The sequence below is a fragment of the Microtus pennsylvanicus genome, chromosome 7, assembly GCF_037038515.1.
Source record: "Microtus pennsylvanicus isolate mMicPen1 chromosome 7, mMicPen1.hap1, whole genome shotgun sequence".
Taxonomy (NCBI): domain Eukaryota; kingdom Metazoa; phylum Chordata; class Mammalia; order Rodentia; family Cricetidae; genus Microtus; species Microtus pennsylvanicus.
Window position 1 is genome coordinate 21,354,893 of NC_134585.1, and position 27,454 is coordinate 21,382,346.

General features: G+C 39.2%; 1 protein-coding gene across 1 annotated transcript; it reads left to right on the plus strand.

The window, feature by feature from the left end:
- The first annotated feature begins 314 nt into the window (after window positions 1–314).
- Ddx50 (DExD-box helicase 50) lies at window positions 315–27,454 on the plus strand. The gene is made up of 15 exons (XM_075980137.1): window positions 315–507; window positions 4,611–4,910; window positions 7,982–8,057; window positions 8,399–8,577; window positions 10,328–10,445; window positions 10,556–10,741; window positions 11,161–11,306; window positions 14,830–14,979; window positions 18,552–18,713; window positions 19,820–19,939; window positions 20,691–20,764; window positions 20,987–21,146; window positions 24,351–24,485; window positions 26,405–26,449; window positions 26,952–27,454. The coding sequence occupies exons 1-15, from the start codon at window positions 421–423 to the stop codon at window positions 27,228–27,230; spliced, it is 2,217 nt and encodes a 738-aa protein (XP_075836252.1). The 5' UTR covers window positions 315–420; the 3' UTR covers window positions 27,231–27,454.

Sequence of the window (27,454 nt, forward strand, 5' to 3'; positions counted from 1 at the left end):
GGCGCGTCAGCCCCTCTTCCCTACCGCCCGTGAGGGGGCTGCTCGGGCCCTGCAGGGCATGCTGGGAAGGGAAGTGTTCCCGGAGGGGGAGGGGGAACCTTGGAATTCTTCGTGCTGCGCCGCCGGAGCAAGAGTCCTTCCCGGAGATTGGCCCGTGCTCTGGAGCCGCCTGTCACTTGAGAGAGTGGGCGGGCCTATCGGGGCCTCTCGGCGTTTTCATTGGCTGAGGGAGGTTGCGGCTTTCTGGAGGCGTTTCCTCCTGGAGCGTTCGGGCTGCTTTGCTCCCGCGGTGCGGTGCGTGGCCCGGAAGTGACGCACGGCCCTGGCCGGCGGCCGCCCAGCCCCCGCTTCCTTTCACGCTGTCGGTGTCCGTAGGTGGTCGTGGCCACCGCACCCGGCGGGAGGTGGCGGCGGCCAGTAATGCCCGGGAAACTCCTCTGGGGGGACATCATGGAGCTCGAGGCACCCTTGGAAGAGTCCGAGAGCCTGAAGAAGGAGAGGCAAAAGGTGCGCTGCGGCTGGGCCGCGCCTCCCTCGGGCTGCGCTGGCCTGGGCGGGGAGGGGAGCGGTCCCTGAAGGGGACGACCTGTCAGTACCGGGCGCGAGCTCCCGAGGGAAGGCTTCCCCTGGCCGTGCTCGGCCCTCTGAGGCCCCGGGGACCATCCCCATCGCCACCCTCCCGGACCTAGGCTTCGGCCCGGCTTCCGTGACACTTCAGCCCGACAGCGGCCCTTGCGCCTGGATCTCTTCCCAAGAGATGGGCAGACTCGAGCTCCCATCGCCGCGGAATCTGCTCCTTTCCCCTTTCTTCAGCGGCGAGGCCCTTCATTTGGTTTGCCGGGGCCTTCGAAGAACATAATTAAGAAAGATGATGGCTTTGCCTATGTGTTGCTTCTATGTCGCGGTGTCGTGTCTGCAGCAGTCTTGGGGAAGGCTACCTAGGTTTACAGTCCTCCATGATTGGGTAATCGAGGCTTAAGGAATAGTGGCACAACCAGGGTTTGGCTATGATGGAGTTCGTGGGGGTTGTATTATAAATAGCCCTTACTGTCAGTATTTTCAATCCACAGGTATTTATTGAGTCTAATTTGTGCCTGACTCTTTGCTGAGTACCAAGGAGCTTAAGCTAATTAAATATGCAAAAATGGTCCCTGCCCACCAGGAGCCTGTAGAGGAATTTTTAGAGGCTCTACCCCCACCTCCGTCCGAAAAAAAGAAAAGGAAGAAAAAACAAAAATCAAAAAACTCGAAACAATAGAGGATCTTAAGGTGCTAAGAAAATGCACAGGTAAAATTTTTACTGGAGACATTTGACCTGGAGGAAAAAAAGAGTTGAAGAGGATAAAAGTGACTGTGGGAAAGATGAAATCTGATAGAATATTTATCCTGTAGCACGCTAGGGATTAGGGAGGGAGTATCCTTAGGATTTAGCACCAAGGTAAATTCTATATTATAGCCAACCAGTCTTGCTTCCTTCTTCCTTTAATGCCATCTTCCTAATGGGCATTGAACTACCATGCCTGACAACTGCCCAGCATTGAGCTGTATTCCCAACCCCCGTTTTTCTGCTTTTGTCGAATGTACTAAATTTAGTCACTTCTGGTTTCAGGGGCTTGAACTTGCCCACATCCATTGCCCACATTTTCACCATTTTTATGTGTGTAACCAGGTGTCATCAAGTGTAGTAGAGGCGTTCTGCTGTCATGACTACCATCCATCTCGCGAACCTTTTTATCTTCCAAAGCTGAAGCTCTTTGCCCCTTAAATAATAACTCCCAAGGCTTTGAATTTTACTACTGTAGGTACCTGGGGTAGATTATACGTCTAATCTCCAAACAATCACTTTAATCTTAGTTCCTCTTCAAAAGATTATTTTCCCTTTCACACCTAAATCTTTATGATGGAGGAGGGTCCTCTGTCTATGTGTTACTTTTCATTGGTTAATAAAGAAACTGCCTTGGCCCTTTGATAGGACAAAAAATTAGGTAGGTGGAGTAAACAGAACAGGATGCTGGGTAGAAGGCAGTGAGGCAGCCGCTATAGCTTTCCTCCCCGAGATGGATGCGGGTTAAGATCCTTCCTGGTCTAGGTAATGTTTGTATTTTCCCAACCATACAGTGCACAATAATCTCATTCCCCTTCAAGGTCTTGCTCCACTGTTATCTTTGTGATTGATTTTTTTAAAAATGTGTTTCCTTGTAAAGTTAGTTTTTTTCTCAATATATCCTGAATATCGCCCAAAGATTCTTTTTTTTTTTTTTTGGTTTTTCGAGACAGGGTTTCTCTGTGGCTTTGGAGCCTGTCCTGGAACTAGCTCTGTAGACCAGGCTGGTCTCGAACTCACAGAGATCGCCCAAAGATTCTTGAGGAACATAATGGTGTCTTTGTGTATCCTTACATTTTACTATATTCTTACATGTTGAAAGCTTTCCCTGGCAAATTCTCAAGCAATATCATACTTGTTGATTGCCCTTCATGAAAGAGAACTAGAGATTTGGAAATGGACTGGAATATGAACTAGCATAAATAGAACACTAGGCCAGGTCTGACAAGATGAAGATAATTTTGGGTTGGATATATTGAGATAGGGAATGAATGTTCTTAGAAAGTGAATGAAGGTAGAGAAGAGGCAGGTAGTGTGTGTTGAAGGCAAAAAACTTGAGCTTCTGCCGAGGATGAAGAAGAGGAAACCCTGAAGAAGGTTGAGAGCTAAGCACTAAGACATACAGAGCAATGGAAGCAGGAGACAGTGTCAGGCCCTGTGGCTCTAGTATAGAGTAGCGGAGTTTTCAGCACTTTGGGATGTTACAGGGTTTGTACTTCAAGCTGTCTCATTGACTTGCTCCATCTTTTCCCCAAAGTGCGGGGTCCTGGAGCAATCCAAAGCACAGGACTGCCTCTTTAAGTAATCTTGCTTTTCTATAGGACTTACTACTATTGGGAGCGCAGTTAAATTAAAAATCAAATGATGTAGCACTTTTTCTAAAGGTGTTTTCACATATTACTCAGTTTTCTCAATTTTTATGAATGAGAAAATTGTATGCTAAAGCACTTAAATTGTATAGTGGTGAAAGTTTGGTGCTTGTAGTTTTTAGTATAATGAAGTACTGCTGCTATCTAATCCTTTCTGAAGCAAGTGATTTATTTATTTACTTGACCAAGGGACTCTGAAGGACTAAATTTCCATATCATCTTTTGTGGTCTGTAAATATTAAAAAATATTAAAAAATACTAAAAAAAACAAGAACAAACAAAAAACAAAAAGCCTCCTCAGTTTGGTATTTAAAGGGAAACAATTTTTTTCTTTTTAATATGTATGGATGGTTTGCCTGTGTGTATGTTTATGTACCAAGTGCATGCGTGTCCTCTGAGGCCACAAGAGGCTGTCATATCCCCTGGAGCTGCTCTGTGGGTGCTGGGAAGTGAACCTGAGTGGAAGAGCAGCCAGTGCTAGTGCTCTTAACCCCTCTCTAGTCTTGGTTTTGCATTTAAAAATTGAAGTTACAGAATTGTGCCTTGGTGTTGCCTTTTTTGTTACTCTGTTAACCTAAACAGTATTAATTTTCAGGGTTATAATCCTACGGAAGTGTAACAACTGGTTTTATATAAATTATATTTCATTTCTCTTTAATCTATCAGAGTTCAAGGAGAACTATGTCTATATTAAGTACAAAATACCTGTTCGGTGCTTTTGGGAGGTGAAGGCAGGAAAATGGTGTTGAAGGCCAGCCTGAGCTACATGAGAACATGTCTCAAAGCAGAATACACAATTCAGGGAGGAAGCATGACGTGAAAAGAACATAGACTTTCAGGTCAGACAGGGCTACATTCCATTCCGTCCACTTCCACCTGCAGAACCTTTGGCAAACATTTGACCTCTTAAATTCTGCTTCTTCATCTACAAACTGGCAAAGATAATACAGGTTCACCATCCCTTATCCAAAATCATTGGAGCTAGATGTATTTTGAAATAGCTGGAAATCATTAGAAGGGTTGGGGACCTGCAGCCTTAATATTAAATATGGATAGTCATACTGAATGGGATCAATAAAGACTATAAGTAGTTTCACGTTAGTTGTCAAATTTTGCTTCGAATGAATTCAGATCAGATAAGGTTTTGTCTCCATATAAGTTACAAAAACACTTTCGGTTTTCAGAGCTTTATGGATTTCGGAATTTCGGATAAGGGATTATGGACCTGTACTTCCCTGATAGGGTTGTTATGAAGATTTAAACAAGATAAGCCGAAAACATTACACAATGATGGGTAGGTACTCAATACATTTTTTTTCCCCTTTTGGAGACGTTAGTTTTTATTTGCATCTTGATTTATAATTTTGAGACTTCATTCTTTTCCTGAGGAGGAACTATTTAACATTCCTAAAAGTCTTAGGATGGGATTAGAAATGTTCTAGAGACCGAGTCTTGGAAAGGCAAGAGATGGCATGACAAATTGAAGCAGGTAAGATGTAGGCCCTGTGTTAACTAACCAGTCTGGATTTCTTGCAGGTAGAGTGTAACTGTAGGTTGAGCTTAGCCAATGGGGAGTCATACTTGAGCTTTAGAGTCCTAAAAGGAGAGCTTGGCACTGTTTCCTTCTTTGTCTGCAGAGTGATAGAAGGAAGTCAAGGCACCATTATGAATCAGATGAGAAAACAGAAACAAGAGAAAATGGTGTTACAGATGAACTGGATGCTGATGCTCCCAAGCCCAAAAAAGCTAAAATAAGAGAGAAGCTAAATGGAGACACCGAAGAAGGACTTAGTAGACTTTCCGATGATTTCTCCCCATCTCATAAGTCAAGAAGAAAAGACGTACCAAACGGAGATGCTGATGTGTATGAGAAAAGGTCAAAGCGAGTGTCATCCTTCGAAAATTCTACTCATAAATCAAGTGATAAAGTGGAGGAGGTACACATAATATTTGCATATGGTGTTGTCTTTATTTTTATTTATTTATTTATTTTGGTTTTTTCGAGACAGGGTTTCTCTGTGGCTTTGGAGCCTGTCCTGGAACTAGCTCTGTAGACCAGGCTGGTCTCGAACTCACAGAGATCCGCCTGCCTCTGCCTCCCTAGTGCTGGGATTAAAGGTGTGCGCCACCACCGCCCGGCTTGGTGTTGTCTTTAAAATGGAGGCTGACATGATCTTTTAGGTTCATTAGAATTGATTCCATAGTATTTCCTGCTTAGTGTCTAATGTTCTTTGTTCTTTTTGTTTGCTTTTTGTTTTTTCAAGACAGGGTTTCCCAGTAGCTATGTATGGAGCTAGTCTTGAAACTCACTCTGTAGACCAGGCTGTTCTCAAACTCACAGAGTTCTGCCTGCCTCTGCCTCCCGAGTACTGGGATTAAAGGTGTGCACTACCACTGCCTGGTGTGTCTAATGTTCTTATTTGAACCAGAGAACCAGTATAACTGAAACCTGAGCCTTTTCCACTTCGGTCCTTGTTTCTTTCATTGTATTGTCTTTTTATTTTATTTTATTATTATTTTTTTTTTGGTTTTTTGAGACAGGGTTTCTCTGTGGTTTTGGAGCCTGTCCTGGAACTAGCTCTTGTAGACCAGGCTGGTCTCAAACTCACAAAGATCCGCCTGCCTCTGCCTCCCGAGTGCTGGGATTTGTATTGTCTTTTTAGACACACACACATACACACATTTAGTGTGTGGTTAAGTCACTTTTCCTTCTGGTGCACGGGTCTCAAGTTGTTAAGCTTAGCAGCAGGTGCCTTTGACCTGAACCAACTTGCTGCTACCCTACTTCCTATATTTTTTTTTTCTTGAGACAGAGTTTCTCTGGATATTAGATTTAGGGAATTAGAGTTGGCATGCTTAATATAGACTCTACTCCAAGACCTGCTGTAGTTGTGTTTCTTCATTAGTTTAAGATGGGGTCTCATATAGTAGCCATGTTAGTCTTAAATTTTCCAGGTAGCTGAAGATGATTTTGGACTCTGTCCTTTTGACTCTGCCTTCCAAGTGCGAGAAACCAGGTGTATACCACCATGTAGACTTTTTTTGGTTTTGGAGGCAGGGTCTCACTCAGTAACCCTGGCTTGTCTTGAGTTCAGAGAGATTCACCTGCCTTTGCATCCCATGTGCTGGGATTAAAGGTGCTGTTCCATCATAATGCCCAGCTGTCTGCCATACCATGGCCTTGTAGCTGCAATACTTAGGATAGTTACTTTCTTTTTAAAAGGGTTCCCTCCCTTCTGAGTGGTTTTTTTGTAGGTATATATGTGCACTATGTACATGTCTGATGCCTATGAAGCCATAGAGGGTGTCAGATTTCCTGGAACTGGAGTTAGAGATGGCTGTGAACTACCACATGGGTGCTGGGCACTCAACCCGTACCCGTACCTCCTGAGTGCTGGTTTTAAAAGCATGCACTACTGTGCCTGGTCTCTCTTTGATAATAACTATTATAACCTTTAATTTGATAATAGCTAATAATTTAAGCCCTCTCCATTATTTCTTTATGCTGTACTAGGGATGAAACCCTGGTATAGGCACTGAGATTAGTTTATGTGAAACCCATGGAGCGTTATGGAAAGAGGTGAATCTTTGTATTGCTGGTCTATATTTTTCTGCTTGTTAATTTATTATTTAAACGTTAATTGACTATAAATCTGTTTTGCTAGTAGAATGTACAGATTGCACCTGACTTTGTTGAAGTTTGCCTAATGCAATGTTAACTGATTATTAATTTTTTTTCTTTGTGTTTGTATGAGTCTATGTCACCTGACTGTGAGTGTGCAGGGAAGCCAGAAGAGGGTGTTGGATCCCTTGGATATTGGTGAACCACTTGACATGGGATATGGGAACTAAGCTCAGGTCCTCCGCAAGAATAAAATGTGTTCTTAAGTGCTGTGCTGTATTTCAAACCCTGTCAAATTAGATTTTATGAATTCTGCATTTAAGAATTTATGCTAAGGGTATGATTATGCTGTGTACAAAGTTATATGAATTAAGTATAATATTGATTTTAGCAAAAAGTCTAAATAACCCACATGTCTAATAATGGTCACTTAGTAAATAAAATATGCTGTGTGTGCAGTAGAACACAGCTATTCCTGCTGGCAGTGGTGGAACACACCTTTAATCCCAGGACTCAGGAAGCAGAGGCCAGTGAATTTTTGTGAGATTGAGGTTATCCTACTCTATAGATAAGCTAGTTCCAGGACAGCCAAGGCTACACAGAGAAACCCTGTCTCTAAAAACAAACAACAAAATTCAAATTTACATATATGTGTGTATATATTTATATAAAAAGACTAACAATAGTGTGATCTGCTTCAAATAGCTTCTCCTGGTTATGCTATCATCTGAACAAGATTGCAGAGGTATATATCATATTCCATTAAAAAATAATGGAGCAGAGAGTGTTTTGTAGGTAAGAGTGCATGCTGTTCTCCTAGAGGACACAGTTTATTTTCAGTGCCCACATTGGACAGCTCACAACTCCCTATTACTCCAGGTCTCTAACTCTAGGGCACCTTTCTGGTTTCCTTGGGCACCTGCACACATGTGGTGCACACACAGACACATAAATTTAAAAGTAGTTTTTTAAAAGGATACAAAAGAATGAAAATCTGCTTTTGAAAATATTTTATGTGGTTTGGCATGGTGGTGTATGTCATTAACACTTGGGAGGCAGAGGTAGGTGTTTCTTGAGTTTGAGGCCACCCTGGTCTACTTAGCAAGTTTCAGAGCTGCCAGGGTTAGTGAGATTCATATTTGTGTGTATGTGTGAAAAATAAGTACACTTGCCATTTATGGAAATGTTTGGCTATGTACAACTGTAATTCCAGTATTCTTTGAGGTGGATGCAATCAGAATTATGGCCGTCCTTTGCTGCAAAGCATGTTTGAGACCAACCCAAGCGATGTGAAGGACTAGGTGGGAAGCCCCGTCTTTCACTCTAAAAATGAGTAAAAGTCAGTATAAATTTTATTATTTAGAATGTTGGTTTCATTTTTGACAGACTCTAACACGTGAACAAAAGGAAGGAGCCTTCTCTAATTTTTCCATTTCCGAGGAGACTATAAAGCTTCTAAAAGGTACTGTGATTTTTCATGTCATTGAAGATCTGCTGCTAATTTTATAAAACTCTGATTCCTTTTCCTACCAAAAGAATTTAAAAAAATAGCCCTCTCTTTTTAATTGCAGTTATTTCTACATCATTCTTTTCATTATTCTGACTTGTTTTAACTGTAAGAGTTATCTTTATTTGTCAAACCAGACCATTTTATTCTAATTCCTGTTAGGGGTAGGAATAATTGTAACCATTACTAGGTAGTGTGTCTTTAGGCAGTCATGGAGGAATACAGATTGTCATTTTCAAATGAATTTATTTTTTCCTAATGCTAGTCACAAATTTTAATGAAATCTCATTTTACAGGTCGAGGGGTAACATATCTCTTTCCTATTCAAGTTAAAACCTTTGGTCCTGTATATGAAGGAAAAGATTTAATTGCTCAAGCCCGGACAGGAACAGGAAAGACATTCTCTTTTGCCATACCCTTGATTGAAAGGCTCCAAAGAAATCAAGAAACAATTAAAAAAAGCCGCTCACCAAAGGTAATGGTTATTAAGGGAGTAAAAGCTCTTGATGAAGAGGGACAGAGGAAAAACAATCTTTTGGTTTTGTTTTTCTTGTTGCTGGAATCAAACCCAGGGCCTTGTGCATGCTAAGCTCATGCTCTCCCACTGAGCTGTACCCTAAACCCTGAAAAAATTATACCAGACCCAGAGTCAGTCTACACCTTCCCCATAGAGTCATTACCTGTTTTTTTATAAAGTTAAATTTTGATTCCTAAAGTAAAAATTTGTTTTTCACATAGAAAAAGTTCAAGTAAAGCAAAATGACAATAGTCAATGAACACAAATGTACTGTCTCTGAATGTATAGACATCTTCCATAAGTTTTGTGTTATTTAGTATATTTAGTGAGTTTCTCTTTTCATTCCTGACCTTTGCTTACAAATAATGAATTTTCCAATAAGATATTTACTTAGTAATTCAGTAAATATTCAATAATATTTCACAGGTTGACTTTTTATGAAGAATATTATACCAATGATATTGCTATTTGGGGGTTCTAGAGATATGGCTTAATTTATTAATAGTAAAATCAATTAACAGAGGGAACTAGTAAAATTCTAGTCTAAAATTTGACATTTTTAGAACCTGTGTGCAGTGTAAGGTTTGTAACAGTGAAGAAGAAAAGTCATCATAATGATTTGAACAGGTATGTTTGTGCTTTCAAATACTCCTAATGTTACATTATAGAAGCAAATTCACATATATATGCATAGAATATCATAATGGCTTAGGATCAGCTACCATGTCGTATTTACTGTATTGGTTTTACAAGATAAGTTGTTTTTCTTCGTTGAAATTAGGGAAAGTTGCAAGAAATGGAGATAGGAAACAGTTACACCCTACCTTAGTCTGTCAGAAGGCTGTTCCTGATAGCACAGTTCCACTACTTTAAGTAGGACCTTGGACAAGAGTTATAACTTCATTGTCACTCAAGTTCATGTCTGTAGAATTGGGATCTTAATGCCACCTCATCTGTTTTTTATGACTAGTCACAATCACTAATTCATAAAAGCACAAGCACTGACTTTACTGGTTTCTTAAAGTGCAGTGAATACAGTGACTCACCTGATCAAAACTTTTGCTAGACAGTCACGGATAATGTACATTGTCTGTCTATGGATAGATATCTGTATTCTAGGGGAGTAATATAAATTTGAAGGAGAAAGAATAAAGAGGGACAAGGAAGTGATAAAAATGTTTGGGAACCTCATTTGAAAAGTCTCTTATATTTTATTTTTTGTTTGTCTTTTGAGATAGGATCTCATGTAGCCCAGGCTGGCCTTGAGGTCACTCACTAGTTGAGGATAATCCTTTTGCCTCCCAAATGCTAGGATGGTAAGGGTGCATTACCACACCTGTTTTCATGTAAAGCTAAGGAGTGGACACTAGACTTTGTGCATGATAAGCACACACTTTACCAGCTGAACTATTCCTGACCCTGGAAAATAACTTTTGAAATCTAATAAAATATGCTGTAGTAAATATAAGCTGTTCTAATTTTGATATTTGTGTTCTCTGCTCCCATACCCCAGAACTGGGGATTAGATCACCAGTTCCTGCTAGATAATTGTTTTGCCATAACAGTGTGCCCAGCTCTGTCTTAAAGTGCTTATGAAGTTAGTGTTGAGATTCTTACTCTAAATGCATCTTTACAGAAATGTTCTTTCTGGTTGAATTTACATAAGTCTTTAGAAAAGGTGTATTTTTTTTTTTAACTTCTTGTTCAGGTACTTGTTTTGGCTCCAACAAGGGAACTGGCAAATCAAGTAGCCAAAGATTTCAAAGATATAACTAGAAAACTCAGTGTGGCGTGTTTTTATGGTGGAACATCATATCAAAGCCAAAGTGAGTAAATATATATAATAGTCCAAACTTTATTGATTTTAAGTCTAAAGAAATCATCTAAAACCATATATTTGGTTCTTAACATATTTGTGGTGTTTTTCTCCTCACAGTTAACCACATTCGGAATGGTATTGACATCCTTGTTGGGACCCCGGGGCGTATCAAAGACCACCTGCAAAGTGGCCGTTTGGATCTCTCGAAGCTGCGCCACGTTGTGCTTGACGAAGTAGATCAAATGTTAGATTTAGGTTTCGCTGAACAAGTTGAAGATATTATTCATGAATCCTACAAAACTGGTATGTCCTAGTTGAAATAAGTATATTAGCAGCTGTTCTTTGATAAAAACTTAGAGATTTTTATTTCATAATTTTTATTACCCTGTCTCTTGGTATTCTAACAAAATTAAAGTTATTTGGTATTATTTCCCTAAAAAAGCTATAAAAGCATGTTCTGTAATCATTCCATGCAGATTTACTAACTCATTTTATTCATTTCTTGGGTTCTTGTTCTTCTTAAATTCTTTTCTTCCTAGTTCAGTTTTCTTTCTGTTTCATTTTAAAAGTTTAATGGTTGCATTGAGGTTTGTATGTAAAAACTTGTCCCAAGTTTTTATTTTTTCATTTTTTGTTTTGTTTTGAAGTTTGGAATGATTTTTAAAAGCTGGCTACATCATGGGACATTAAGAAAACATTTGAATTCTTTTTGTTTGTTTAAGATTCAGAAGACAATCCTCAGACCTTACTTTTTTCTGCAACTTGCCCACAGTGGGTATACAAAGTTGCAAAAAAATACATGAAATCCAGATATGAACAGGTTGACCTTGTTGGAAAAATGACTCAAAAAGCTGCAACCACTGTGGAAGTAAGTAGCTTTGCCAGCATGTAGATTTTAGCTTTTAATTGGTGTTTGTTTGAAATTTGATGAAGCTAAACTCAAGGGTTAGGGACCTCTTGAAGCCTCACCTCTTTTCCTGCCCCTAGTAAGATACATAGTAGTGCTGGGGAATATAACTTCATATGTCAGGCTATCAATTCCCAACTCTCAGAAAAAAAGATACATGTGTATTCTGCAGTCTGAACCAGCGAGCAAGTAGGATAAGTAGGAGTGATGGGTGTGTGAACAAGGCCTAATTTAAAAGCAGCTGTCAAACGTGGCCAAAACTGTTACTGCTGTAGCTGCTGGGGTGATGGTGTTTGTGCTGAGGAGACTGAGCCAGGAGTATCTCATTATGTTGACGTCAGCAGAGTCAGCCTGAACTATAGTGTGGCAGTGTGAAGAGCTGTCCCAAAACAGTAACATATCCAAAAAATGAGAAAAGAAAGAAAACAATATGACGGAGGCGGTTCTTATTAATGAGAGAGTATTTATTACTGGGACCAGTGAGAATGTGGGTAAAGGTACCTTTGGTGAAGTCTGATGATCCGAGTTCTATCTGAGTCTAAATAGTCAAAGGAGAAAAGAAAGAAAACAATATGACAGAGGCGGTTCTTATTAATGAGAGAGTATTTATTATATTTACTACTGGGACCAGTGAGAATGTGGGTAAAGGTACCTTTGGTGAAGTCTGATGATCCGAGTTCCATCTGAGTCTAAATAGTCAAAGGAGAGAACTGACTTCTGCAAATTGTCCTCTGACCTCCACACATGCACTATGGTATGCAAAAAGACAAACATGCAATAAATAAGGGTAATTAAAGCAAGATTTCTATTGGGGGGGATTGTTTGTTTGTTTGTTTTTTGAGACAGGATTTCTCTGTGTAGCCCTAGCTGTCACTCTGTAGACCAGACTGGCCTTAAACTCAGAGATCTGCTTGCCTTTGTCTCCTGAGTGCTGAGACTAAAGGTGTGTACCATCACAAATGACAAAATATTACAGAATGCTAAATATAGAATCATACTATTTTAGGAGCTGGAGAGATGGCTCAGTGATTAAGAGCACTGACTGCTTGCTCTTGGCAGAGGACTTGGGTTAAATTCCCAGCACCCACATGGCAGCTCACAACTGTCTATAATTACAGTTCCGGGGACCCAACACTCATGCAAAACATCTATACACAAGAAAATTTTTTTAAAAAAATCATACTATTTTAAAAATTCAAAAACATGTAATGCTAAATGAGTTCTTTAGTTATTTATAAAGTGTAAGCCCAAAGAAAAAAATATTAACATGATTATTTCTTGAAAAGAGGACACATTAACCGGGCGGTGGTGGTGCACGCCTTTAATCCCAGCACTCGGGAGGCAGAGGCAGGCGGATCTCTGAGTTCGAGGCCAGCCTGATCTACAAAAGCTAGTTCCAGGACAGGCTCCAAAGCTACAGGGAAACCCTGTCTCAAAAAAGAAAAAGGAAAAGAAAAGAGGACACTGCAGTGCTAAATGGTTAGAGGAAGCTTTATATATTGAAGACATTTTCAAACATCTACAGATATTGAATGGCATAACAAATATATACTTATTTTTTAAGGCTTTAAAAAATCCCTGTTCTTATATTTTTCACTCCTACATTTGAAGTTCCAGCCATTATTTCATTTTCATGTGTCAAAGCTGACCTCAGACTGATTTGTTAGTTGATGATGACCTTTAACTTCTGCTCCTGCTGCCTTTATCTCCCAAGTGTTAGGATTATAGACAAGTGCTACTACACTAATTTTATTTCATGTGTATGAGTTTTTGCCTGCATTTTTGGCATTGGATTTCCTGGAATTGGAATTAGATGGTTGTGAGCTACCATGTGGATGCTCATTCCAGGGTCAGTGAGCTGATCTAATGGGTAAAGGTGCTTGCAGCCAACCTGATGATGACCTAGATTTGATATTTGATTCCTGGGACTTGCATTGTAGAAAGGGAAGACTGAGTCCCACAGGTTGTCTCTTTAGTTTTATACATATACACCATAGTATGTGTTCATGTGCAAACATGCTTATACTAAAAAAAAAAAAAGATAAGCTGAATAACAAAAAAAAATAGACTTAAAATGTAGTATAACCTTTTCCAAACATTTTAATGTGTGAAATTTGTAAACATTTAGATAGTTCAGAAGATTTTTATAGTGGATACATTTAGGTATATATGTTCCCAGCATCTAGATCCTATTACTAATGTTTTATTTTCATTTTTATATTTTAGTTTTGATTTTTGGAGAGACTTGGAACTTGCTATGTAGCTAAGAATTGGTTGAACTCCTGATCTTTCTGCTTCCCACTCAAATTGCACCCTCCTCTTTATCTGCCTTTGAGGTTGGGTCTGGCTATGTAATACCCTGGTGTGAACTCTGCAATCTCAGTCTCCTAAGTGCTGAGACAGCAGACAGGGAGACTGCAGCACACCTGGTGTAATGCTTTATTTTCTTTATTACATATCTGCCCATTCCTATATCCATCTGGCTTTTATTTTATTCATTGTTTATATAAATAAAATAAAATGTTTATAAATTGCTGGAGATTTAATTCAGGGCTCTGTCTCATATCTAATTCAGTATCACCTAGTATTATATATATTATATATGATTAGACACATAATCACACTTCTATCTTCATCACCCCAAAATTCAGCTTTGAAACTTTATGAATTATTCCCCATTTTGCCCTTCCCTAGTAGACCGTGGCAATAGCTAATCTATTTTCCCTGTGAATATACCTGTTATGGATATTTCATATGAAAGTAATTATACAATATGATATATATTTTTTTTTTTTTTTGGTTTTTCGAGACAGGGTTTCTCTGTGGTTTTGGAGCCTGTCCTGGAACTAGCTCTTGTAGACCAGGCTGGTCTCAAACTCACAGAGATCCGCCTGCCTCTGCCTCCCGAGTGCTGGGATTAAAGGCGTGCGCCACCACCGCCCGGCTATGATAAATTTTTATATCTGACCTAAAGTCAAATAATACTTAATTTCATCATCTCCCTTTCACCAGTAGGGATTGGCCCCAGAGCTTGTGTATGTTAGTGAAATGTTCTACCATTCAGTTATATCCCTAGCCCTCCTGTTTGGGTCTCACTCTTAGATTAGGCTAGCCCTGAGGTTACTGGCCAAGTATGTGTTACCATTCCTGGCTAATACAGTGCTGGGGATCTAATTCAGGACTTCATTTATGTTAGGCAAACACGCTGCCAGCTGAGCTTATGTCCTCAGTACCCTTTAAAAAATAATTTTTGAGGGCTGGAGAGATGGCTCAGCAGTTAAGAGCATTGCCTGCTCTTCCAAAGGTCCTGAGTTCAATTCCCAGCAACCGCATGGTGGCTCAGAACCATCTGTAATGAGGTCTGGTGTCCTCTTCTGGCCTGCAGGCCTATACACAGACAGAATATTGTATACATAATAAATAAATTTTTTTAAAAATAATAATTTTTGATGAAACATATTTTGCCTTTTTTTTTTTCTTGAAGCATTTGGCTATCCAGTGCCATTGGTCTCAGAGACCAGCAGTTATTGGAGATGTCCTTCAGGTCTACAGTGGATCTGAAGGGAGGGCTATTATCTTCTGTGAAACCAAGAAGAATGTAACTGAAATGGCCATGAATCCACACATAAAGCAGGTAAGCTTCTTTACACTCTTTCTAGATAATGGATCTGTATCAGCATGCAAAAAAAAATGCACTCTTAGCCGGGCGGTGGTGGCGCACGCCTTTAATCCCAGCACTTGGGAGGCAGAGGCAGGCGGATCTCTGTGAGTTCGAGACCAGCCTGGTCTACAAGAGGTAGTTCCAGGACAGGCTCCAAAACCACAGAGAAACCCTGTCTCGAAAAACAAAACAAAACAAAAATGCACTCTTTGTGGACTAAATTTGATTATTCAAAACAGAGTAATTTGGGAAGATGACAGTAAACTTTGTTACCTATTAAATCATAATAGGTTTGGTTGTTACCAAGCCAAGGCTTTACGCATGGTAGGCAAATAGTATACTACTGAGCTAGCCTCACGAAAGTTAAAAGTTATAGTATGGGGCTAGAAGATGCCACCATGGTTAAAAATACATAATGATCTTTCAGAGGACCCAAGTCCAACTCTTAGCACCCAAACAGGCAGCTCACAATCACCTGTAATTCCAGCTCCAAGGGATCCCTCTTTGAGCACCTCTACTCACTTGCACATGCCTAAACACAGACACACCATACACATAAATGAAAGGAAAAAAAAATCTTAAAACCATAATAAAATGTGTTTTTGAGGTTTGTATGATGTTAGGAGGGAATTCTGTCAGTTTTCATTAGATTTTTTTTTTTATTTTTTATATTTTTGGTTTTTTTGAGACAGGCTTTCCCTGTATGTCTTTGGCTGCCCTGGAACTAGCTCTTGAAGACCAGGCTGGCCTTGAACTCACAGTGATCGATCCACCTGCCTCTGCCTCCTGAGTGCTGAGATTAATGGCCTGCGCCACCACTGCCCAGCATCATTAGAAAATTTTTAAGATGTTTTGTATGTGTGTGTATGCATACATGTATGCACAGAGGCCAGAGGAGGACACCAAGTATCCTGCTCTATCATGTTCTGCCTTAGTCACTTGAGACAGGGTCTCTCACTAAACCTATTGCTAGGCCAGCTGCTAGCATTTCTCCAGTGTTCCTCCTGTCACCTGTCTTCACTGTACGCCCCAGAACACTGGTGTTACAGGTATGAACACAGTCATACCTAGTTTTTCACATTGGCTCTGGGGATTTGAACTCAGGCTTATACAGTAAGCCATCTCTCCATTCCTTTTTCAAGACATTTAAAATATGGTTTAGAAAATATGAAAGCTGATAGAATCAATTTTAGTTGGTAAGAATTTTGATACTTTAAATTATGTTATAAGAAAGAATTATAAGCTTGGTGTGGTGAACATGCCAGGTCTCTGAATTCAAGTCCAGTCTTGTATTCTGAGCTCCACATGGATGCCATGGCATATGCACTCTCTTCTGCACAAAATAGAAAAGTAACTATTGGCCGGGCGGTGGTGGCGCACGCCTTTAATCCCAGCACTCGGGAGGCAGAGGCAGGCGGATCTCTGTGAGTTCGAGACCAGCCTGGTCTACAGAGCTAGTTCCAGGACAGGCTCCAAAGCCACAGGGAAACCCTGTCTCGAAAAACTAAAATAAATAAATAAATAAATAAGAAAAGTAACTATTAAAAAATGATTTAAGAAACAGAAAAGCAAGCAAGCAATCAACAGAAATGTTGTATTTTATGTATATACACACAAATTAAACCCCTAAATAGTCATTCTGCATACCAACTAATAGTAACTTCTGACTAAGTAATGACTAGAAAATTTCCCCAACATTTAGTAACACTTTACATTCAGAGGAGATGTACATGCTATCAAATACTCCTTTCTGATAAACAACTATAGGAAATGGCTGCTTGTTTCAAATAACTAGTAACTAGTGCTGTTGATGGAACAACAACAAAGTGAAAAATCCCAACTTGCTCATGCATAACCAACTTTTCATTGGAATGTTACTTTTTCTTTAATAGTATTTTTCTGCTCTTCATCTCCTAGACAAGAATGCAAAGTTAGTCTTTTTAAGTAAAAAGCAATTACAATTTGAGGACATATCACGCTTGCCTCTTTGGCCAGGACCATGCTTCTCGTCTGATTCTTTCCTGTTCATGAGGAACATCCATCTTCATTGCTTTCTAGGATTCAGACCTGCAAAGTTGCTTGGTTGTCAGCATCATCTCTTTTTAGTCTGCTTCCATCACAGTCACTGCTAAAGATTTTGTACTGTCACTTCCTGCTTTTGAAGAATACATAACTTTTGTTTCCAGCACTCCTGGCAGCTCACAATTGTAACTCCCAATTTCAGGTGATCTGACCATCTGACCCCCTGGCTTCCAAAGGCATCAGGCATGTATGTACGTGGTGTACACACATCCATGCAGGCATTTAGACATACACATAAAATACGGTTTTTTTTGAGACAGGGTTTTTCTTTACAGCTTCGACTATCTTCAGACTCTTTCTGTTGAGCAGACTTGCCTTGAATTTACAGAGATCTGCCTGCCTCTGCCCCTGACTGATGAGATTAAAGGTGTGCACCACCACTGTCCAGCAAAATACAATTTTTACAAAGGTGTGTGAATGCTTAAGCCAGGCATGGTGGTGCACTTGGGAGACAGAGGCAGGCAGATCTCTGAGTTTGAGGCCAGCCAGGGCCACACAGAGAAACCATATTGAAAAAAAAAACAAAATAAGTAGATTGAACAAAGAAATAAGGAAGAGGGAGGGAGAGAATGTGTGTGTGTTTGGGGGGGAGGGTTTCCAGATTATTTCCTCCTTCCAAATGTAATTATGTTCATGATAGTGTTCGCCTTATTCCCACTTGTTTCAGGAAAACGTTCATGTGTTCTTTCCAGTCCCAACTCTCATCTTTTCACTTTGTTTTAGCAATAGTTTTGTTCAAATACTTGTAGTTTGTTTCCCAAGTAATATTTCTCACCCAGATTCCTTAGCCCTAATGTTTCTTTTTATATCAGTTTGATTTCTTTTTCAAACATTCTCTTTTTAAAAATTTATTCATTTATTATATATACATGCCTGCATGCCAGAAGTGGGCACCAGATCTCATTATAAATATTCATGAGCCACCATGTGGTTGCTGGGAATTGAACCCTGGTCTTCTGGAAGAGCAGCCAGTGCTCTAACCTCTGAGCCATCTCTCCAACCTATCAGTTGATTTCTTAATATTGTCCAGATCTCGTTTTCAGTGACGCTTTCCCCTCAATGTTATAGTCTCCTATGTTTCTTGTCCCGACCGTCCAGTCCCAAATAACTGACTCAGAGGCTGAATATAAATTATCAATGCTCAGCCAATAGCTTTGACTTGTTACTAGCTCCTCCAGAGGTCCTGAGTTCAATTCCCAGCAATCACATGGCGGCTTACAACCATCCGCAATGAGATCTGATACCCTCTTCTGGCCTGTAGGCATACATGCAGACAGAACACTGTATACATAATAAATAAACAAACAAACAAATAAATAAATAAACTTTTTTTTTTAAATCACACATTGTTCTTAAAGATAAAATTGAAAAGTAAAACAAGAAAAGGGCACAGACTGAATGATGTTGGGATACCAAGTTATAGATATGAGATATACACTTATTTTTTGCTTTTTTTCTAATAGAATGCTCAGTGTTTGCATGGGGACATTGCACAGTCACAGAGAGAAATTACCTTGAAAGGCTTCAGAGAAGGTAGCTTTAAAGTTCTGGTGGCAACCAATGTGGCTGCCCGCGGCTTGGACATTCCTGAGGTTGACTTGGTGATTCAGAGTTCTCCTCCACAGGTAGGAAATGGGGTTTAATTTGAACAATCAGAATATTTTATAAATGTTACTTTATTTATGAAGTACTGCTTTTGATATGAAAAACATTTGTTGTTGATCTTAACCTCTGTTAGGATGGTATTACATTGATACCGCCCTTATAAATAAGTGATTTTATTGTTTGCATCTGAAGATTAATCAACACAATCATACAAGGAGCCAGAAGTGGTGGCACATACTTACAGTCCAGCACTTGGGAGGCAGAGGCTAAAGGGTTACTGCATGTTCCAGGCCAGCCATTGGTACATACCCAGTTCCTGCACAGAACCAAAGAATGATGGCAATAACATCTCACTGAGGAATTTAAAAGTTTCATATACAGAACTCTAGTGTATGTGGGTAAATAGCTACTTTTTAAATAGCTGCTTTTTAAAATTTAATCTTTTAAAATTAAAATATAATCACATCATTTCTACCTTCCCTCTTCTTCCCCCAATCCCTCCAAGATACTCCCATTGTCTTCTCAAATTCATAGCCTCTTTTTGTGCACACACACATAAACTCATATTCCTAAATATATAAATAGAATCTTCTCAGTCCTTATGTTACTCTTATGTCTATGATTTCAGGACTGACCTCTCGGTATCAGATAACCAACTAGAGGGTTCTTCCCTGAGGAAGACTATTTTTCTTTGTGTTCCTTAGGTGCCTATAGTTTCTTGTCTAAGATGGGAGCCCTGTGAGATTTCCTCTCTTTTTGTCATGTCTGTTGAGGTTGTCCTTGTTCAGGTTTGGATTAATAGCTTTTAAATTGTCTTTTTATTTCAGAATTCTAGGATATAAATTACTCGTGATGTTGTAAAGTACAGAAGAATTGAATTATTTTTGCATTTTTTGAGAAATGGTCTTAGACCAGGCAGAACTGGAGCTCTTTTTAATACAAGGCTGGCCTTGAACTTGATGCTCAGCAGCCTCCTAAGTACTGGGATTATAGGCCTGGACTACCATGCCTAATCTCTTTGGTGTTTCCTAGACTTGGGTCAGCCTTCTGAGTACTGATTACAGATGTGCATCATGGCTGGCTTACTTGTCAAGTTTATAAAATGAATTTTCTTTTTTCTTCTAAGGATGTTGAATCCTATATCCATCGCTCTGGACGCACAGGTAGAGCTGGCCGGACGGGAATTTGTGTATGCTTTTATCAGCCAAGAGAAAGAGGACAGCTGAGATATGTGGAACAGAAAGCAGTGAGTAAAGTGAAATTGTCTCAATTGTCTTACCTAATGGTGCCAGAGAAGAGAGTTTTAATGCTTTTTCTCACAAACACACCTACCCAGTATTCCTCACCTTAAGCTACATTTGGATGTCAAGCGTGTGGAGAGCTAAATTTGTATTAGTTGTAAGACTTTGTTTTATACAGCTTTTATTGTGAAACCAGAAGACCTGACATGCTCCTTTTTTCTTGGAATTTCTCCCTTGATACTAAAGTTGAAAATGTGTTAATGGTTCCAGTATCATCTAAGCATTGTGAATGGGTAACTGACTCTCACTTGGCATTGCTATTTTAGTTAGGTTCATAATACAATAACCAGTTTCATTAAAAATGCATTTTTTATGGCCTGTATTTTCTTGTAGTTTTTCACATTTTACCGACTACCTTCATGCTTATTTCCATATACTAATATATTTTATAAAATTAAAGTGATAAGAAAAATGTTGATAGGTTAAAATGACATCTTTTTCTCTTTTTGAATTGGCTTTATTTTCCAAGTGAAATTCCATGATTTAACTAAGGGACAATTTTTTAACTTATTTTCGTTGTTGTTGTTTTCTTTTTGGAATTGATTATAGATGATTTGTTAGAAAAAGCAATTTTTTTTCATCTGCTAGGGCTTGGAAATCTTTAAGTCCAAGAAATGGAAATTCAACAAACTATATTAATTTAGAAATTAACTATGACGACTTCCTTTTTCTTTAATGTAATTCTTTCATTTTCAGGGAATTACTTTTAAACGTGTAGGTGTTCCTTCTACAATGGATTTAGTTAAATCTAAAAGCATGGATGCCATCAGGTATGCTTTCCGACCTTGCTGAGTAATCTCTCTTCTGTATTAGGCTATTCGTCTTTAAGCTCTTCTAGTTCAATATGAGAAAATTTTAGTCAAGGGTTTTGCCAGAAAACATTTAGTTACATTATTGTATGAAAATGTTACTCTTTCTTTTCCAATGATGATCTTGCCTTTATTTTTTGCCCTGTATATTGACCAAGAACATTTACTATTTTTAAACCATAGGTCTCTGGCCTCTGTTTCTTATGCTGCTGTTGATTTTTTCCGACCATCAGCTCAAAGACTGATAGAAGAGAAAGGGGCAGTGGATGCATTGGCTGCAGCATTAGCTCACATTTCTGGTGCATCAAGTTTTGAACCACGATCTTTGATCACCTCTGACAAGGTAGAAAAGTGTGTGGAAGTGTATATTTGGCTAGAGAAGGTTAAGATACTGTTGAGATACTGCATTTGATTCCTTCAATAGATTAAGGTTTCGTTGCTGTGTTGTTTTTTTTTTTTTTGTTGTTGTTGTTGTTCCTTTTTTCTCTCTAGAAAAATCTTTCTCTTCTCATCTTGTATATACGCTTGCAATCCCAGCACTCAGGAGGAAAGACTAGTACAATAACCAGCATTTACCATCCATCTTAATTCAACAACTGTTAATACTGTGTAACATGCTTTCTATTCATATGGACTTTTTTCCTTTTGTAAACTGAAAGTTGAAACATGAAGGCATCATTCCTAAATGTTTCAACTTGTATCTTCTAAAAATAATGATATTCTACTTAATGACAGTATCACAGTCGAATCTGCTTACAAAGATGGTTCTATATCAGTCTTCTGATATCTGTATTTAGATTTGCTTCTGCCCATACAAAATATAGCTCTCACTCCAAAAGGAGTATGAGATAGTTTTATTTTCAGCTATATGTGAGTTACCATAAATTTGGATTTAGGTGACTGTGGAGGATGTGTGCCACTGTGGAAGTGGTTATGTGTGCTTTCATAGTTGCAGAACTAAAAGTCATTAATTGGAGAATTTGCTACATACACTGATGTGGACATCAGGTAGGCAGGTTACAGCCAGGTGGGAAAAATCTCTTTTAGATCTTTTTTTTTTTTTAAATATTTATTTATTATGTATACAATATTCTGTCTGTGTGTATGCTTGCAGGCCAGAAGAGGGCACCAGACCCCATTACAGATGGTTGTGAGCCACCATGTGGTTGCTGGGAATTGAACTCAGGACCTTTGGAAGAGTAGGCAATGTTCTTAACCACTGAGCCATCTCTCCAGCCCTCTCTTAGATCTTAAATGTTACTTGAGAGCATTCCTAGCTTTTGGTAGAAGGTATTGGTCTGCTAAGATTGTAAATTTCTTTTGTTTTACCTGACAGTACCTAAAGGATCCCTAAAAACTCAATAGATACTTTATAAAATAATATTTAGCCAGGAATAATGGCATGACTGTAATTTCAGTATCCAGGGGGCTGCTAGCTTGGGCTATATACACAGCTAAACTTGTCTCAAAACCAAACAAGCCAGAAGTAGTAGCTCATGTTTGTAATCCCAGCACTCAGGAAGCAGACAGTAGACTGAATTTTGAGACTACCCTGGTGGACATAAAGGTTTTAGACTAACCAGGGCTACATACTGAAAATCTGTCTAAAAAATAACCCCATGGATATTTGTGTGCCACTGGCTGGCCTAAAACTCACAGAGATTTCCTGTTTAGGCATGCACCAACACACACCAACCTATGTATTTTATTTTGGAAGACAGGGTCTTGCTATTTATCCCAGGTTTGCCTTGAAGCCTCAACAATTCTCCTGCTTCAGTCTCTCAAATAAAAAAAAATTTTAAAACTTACTTTTAGGGGCTGGAGAGATGGCTCAGTGGTTAAGAGCACTGGCTGCTCTTCCAGAGGTCCTGAGTTCAATTCCCAGCAACCACATGATGGCTCACAGCCATCTGTAATGAGATCTGGCGCCCTCTTCTGGCATGTGGGCATACATGGAGGCAGAATGTTGAATACATAATAAATAAATAAAATCTTAAAAAAAAAAGGTGTAACACGTTCATCTGTGCTTCTGACATAGTGTACTTACATCACAATGGCAAGTGTATTGCTGTAACTTTGAGACCAGCCTCAACTATATAACTTTCAGAACATTCCACACTTCAGCATGAGATCCTCCCCACCCCAAATAAAAAGAAAAAAAAAAACAAAAAAAAAACTTACTTTTAAAAGAAAATGTTAAGGTACTTCATAACATCACTTACCGCTAATTCTTGTTCCATAAAAGAATTCTTTGGCCACACTGCAATCACATTTGGGAAGCAGAGGCAGGAGAATGTTGCATATCTGAGGCCCATCTAACCAAGAATCTTTTAGTAGATAGATCATCTAGCTTTTAATTAAATATCTTGGCAACAATGTACAAATGGCTTGAAATTCCTCTTATGAATAGACCATATTTGATGCCTTAATTTTTTTTTTAAATTTTATTTTATGTCTAAGAGTATTTACCTGAATGTTTGTATATGCACTGTGTGCATCAGTGCCTTCAAAGCCAGAAGAGGGCAGCACATTTGGGACTGTATTTACCACTGGCTGGTTGTTAGCCACCTTCTGGGTACTAGGATTTGAACAGGGTCCTCTGAGCCATCTCTCCAGCCCGCAGCCTGGTGTCTCTAGCTCTGAAGTCTTCATCGTGAATGTCCCATAATGTGTGTCCTGCAGAGTATTCTGCTTGCTGCCTGTGTGACTTCATTTTTTATCACTCTCTGGATTTCTCTGGCTGTCTGAATCTGTTTGATTTTACTTCTACATTAACTCACTTCTGCAAAGACCTTAAGGCTTACTCATCTTCTCAGCCCCTTCCCATTAGGCTGTGTGGCTTCCTCCTTTATTTTGACCTCTGCTTAAATACCATCATACTGGAGAAATCATTGATCACTCTGGTCTTCTCTTCACTTTTTTACATTCTTTATGATATGTATCACTGGTATTTTTTATCCTTTGTTACTATTTCCACTCCACCCCCACCACAAGAAAGCTAAGTCCGTGAGAGAAAAACATTTGTTTGTTATTAAATCTCTAGCCCTTGGCAAGGTCTAGGGAACAGGATAGGAGGTAGTCATTAAGTATGTGCTAAGTAAAACATTGTGTTTCATGATGGTTCTTTTGCTGTCCAATGCCGCTTCATGGACACTTATTTATTTATTTGTGGTTGTCCTCCAGAAATTTGGAGATTTTGATGTCTGTTTTTGTTTTCACTGTTAAGTAACTGAATTTTAATGTTTCTTTATTCCTCACTACTTTTTCCCAACTCTTTCTGTGATGCTATGGCCTAATTGTGTCTCATAACACATAGAGCATAGCCTCTGTGTGGTCTGTAAGAGCAGTGCACAGCACACGATGCTTTCAGTGATGTGTGCACAGCCTTCTAGTACTGTTTGAGAGAAGTGAGTTTTCAGTAGCCATGTTACATGTAGGCACACTGCATGGGATCTTCATAGTTAAATCAGGAAGGATCATAGAGTTCAAACTTCATTGTCCTGCTGCTGAATTTTTCCCAAGCCTAATAGGACTTTTATTTCTAAAGGGGTTTGTGACCATGACTCTGGAAAGCCCAGAAGAAATACAGGATGTCAGCTGTGCTTGGAAAGAGCTTAATAGAAAGCTGAGTAGTACTACTGTGTCTCAAGTCACCAGAATGTGCCTCCTAAAAGGAAATATGGTAGGTTTCTCTAGATTCAATTCTAGAAGCATTCTAGCCAGTTACTGATAATATTCACAAAGACTTCAAAGATTTGGGATTATATAAATGGTATCTTCCTTCAGAGTTGTAAGTCATTCTGTCTTGTTTGACTAATACCTCACTTTTTCTTGTTATTATTTGAGACAGGATATTCCTGTGTAGCCCAGGCTGGCATTGGACTCAGGGTTCTCCCCTGTGTTGGGATTGTAAGCAGATGACAGTACACTTGCCTAAGATTTGAGTGATCTAAGTCTCTGCAGTGGTTTACTTAATACATATAGTTATATGTGTTTATTTTTAGAGTACTTTCTGTGTAACAGTTGGACAGCTCTTAAAATTTAGAGAACGTGGACTATTTTTGTTGTTGTCTGCTATTGGCTGCTAGTGTGAGGGTCTTTTCTTTTGAGACGGTATTTTATAGTAGCCCAGGACAGCCTTGAACCCTTGCTCCTCTTCATTCTACTTTCCAAGGACTGAGGTTACAGGCCTGTGCCTGAGTAAATTACTGTGAAGCTTTTTGTTTGTTATTGTTTTTTGATACAGGGTCTCTCTGATACAGTCCTGGAACTGACTATGTAGACTAGGCTGCCTCTCAGACATCTACCTGCCTCTGCCTCCATATTGCACCATATTGCACCATCACATTCAGTTTAAAGCTTAATCTTAGGAATTGACTTCTTTTAGTGTTTGAGATAAAATAACTCAGATTGTTTATTTTACATTACTACATAGATTAAGTTGGCGAATCTCAGTGAGTTCTAGGTCAGCCAGGTCTTCAGAGTTAGTTCTAGGACAGCAAAGACTACACAAAGACCTTGTCTCAGCCATGTAGTGGTGGACGCCTTAAATCCCAGCGCTCAGGAAGCAGAGGCAGGTGGATCTCTGAGTTGGACACCAGCTTGGTTTACAGAGCTAGTTCAAGGACAGACTTCGAAGCTACAGAGAAACCATCTCAAAACAAACAAACAAACAAACAAAAAAATCTTAAGTCTTTTGCAGTGCTAGGGTTTGACCCACCCACTTACTTGCATGTGATAAGCAAGTACTATACCTCAGACCTGTGTTCCCAGCTTCTCACTAATGTTTTAAAGAACTTTATTAAAAGAACCATTTCCTTTTTTTTAAATATTTATTTATTTATTAGGTATACATCATTCTGTTTGCTTGTATGTCTGCAGGCCAGAAGAGGGCACCAGACCTCATTACAAATGGTTGTGAGCCACCATGTGGTTGCTGGGAATTGAACTCAGGACCTTTGGAAGAGTAGGCAATGCTCTTAACCACTGAGCCATCTCTCCAGCCCCCCTTTCTTTTTTTTTTTAATTTATTAATTATGTATACAGCATTCTGCCTACATGTACACCTGCGGGCCAGAAGAGGGCACCAGGTATCATTACAGATGGTTGTGAGCCACCATGTGGTTGCTGGGATTGAACTCAGGACCCCTGGAAGAGTAGCCAGTGCTCTTAACCTCTGAGCCATCTCTCCAGCCCTAAAAGAACCATTTTCTTTCTGTTTTCTTCAAGGCAGGGTGTCTCTGTGTAGTTCTGACTGTCCTGGAACTAGCAATCCACCAGCCTCTGCCTCTTATGTGCTGGGATTAAAGGCTTGTGCCACCACTGCCCAGCTAAAAGGACCATTTTCTAAGGGACACAGGACATTTATAGTTATCTACAAAAAATATTCTAGGTACTTCAGAGTCTTATTAGTTATACTTGGTTCTATCTGAGATCAGAAACTATAGTAAGTACTACAGATCATCTGTGCTTATGTGTCACTTGCTTTGATCTTGTAAACAGTCATGGAAAACATATGTTTTAAAAGCAAAATGCAACAGATATTAATTAGTAACAATTAACTCATCTATCTAAATAAAAATCTTTTTATTTTTCTTTTAGGGTGTTTGCTTTGATGTTCCTACAAATGAGTCAGAAAGATTACAGGTATTCAAAAACTTTTTATCTTTTAAATAACTGAGTATGTTTCTTTAAAAGATTGTTTTGAAAAGCCAAAAAAAAAATCGTTTGAGTCATTTATCATGCCTAAATCAATTAAGAAACTCCTTAAGCCAGGCGGTGATGGCACATGCCTTTAATCCAAGCACTTGGGAAGCAAAGACAGGCAAATATGAATTTGGCGCTAGCTTGGTCTATAGAGCAAGTTTCAGGACAGGCTCCAGAGCTACAGAGAAACCCTGTTTTGGGAAAAAAGAAAAGAAATATTGCCTGTCCCATAATTAATTTTTTTAAAATTTATTTATGACATATACAACATTCTGCCTCCATGTATCCCTGTAGGTCAGAAGAGGGCACCAGATCTCATTATAGATGGCTATGAGACACCATGTGGTTGCGTGCTGGGATTAAAGATGCGCACTACAACTGTCCGGCTTTGTTTATGGGTTTTAGTTTGCGTTTCTGTTAATCCTGTACATTCCTTTAACAGGCAGAATGGCATGACTCAGACTGGATACTCTCAGTGCCAGCCAAATTACCTGAAATTGAAGAATATTATGATGGAAACACATCTTCCAATCCCAGACAGAGGGGAGGCTGGTCAGGTGGCAGGTCAGGCCGTTCAGGCCGATCTGGTGGTCGATCTGGTGGCCGATCAGGTAGACAGAGTCGACAGGGGAGTCGGTCAGGAAGTCGGCAAGATGGTAGAAGACGAAATGGGAACAGAAATCGCTCAAGAAGTGGGGGCCATAAACGGAGTTTTGACTAAGTATTTGATAGTTAATCTTCCAGTGTGAGCTTGCCTATTTCTGTCTAATCATGTATATTATTCACCAAAAATTAGGTCATCATAGTTGAGGTATTTGTCTGTAATTTGCAAAGAAGTTGGTCGTATTTTTTTAAAAAGTATTTCACAAGAATGGTTGTAAACAAATCTACTTATCCAGCTATACCTTTGAATTAAAAAAAAACCCTTTTATTGGTCTGTTTTCA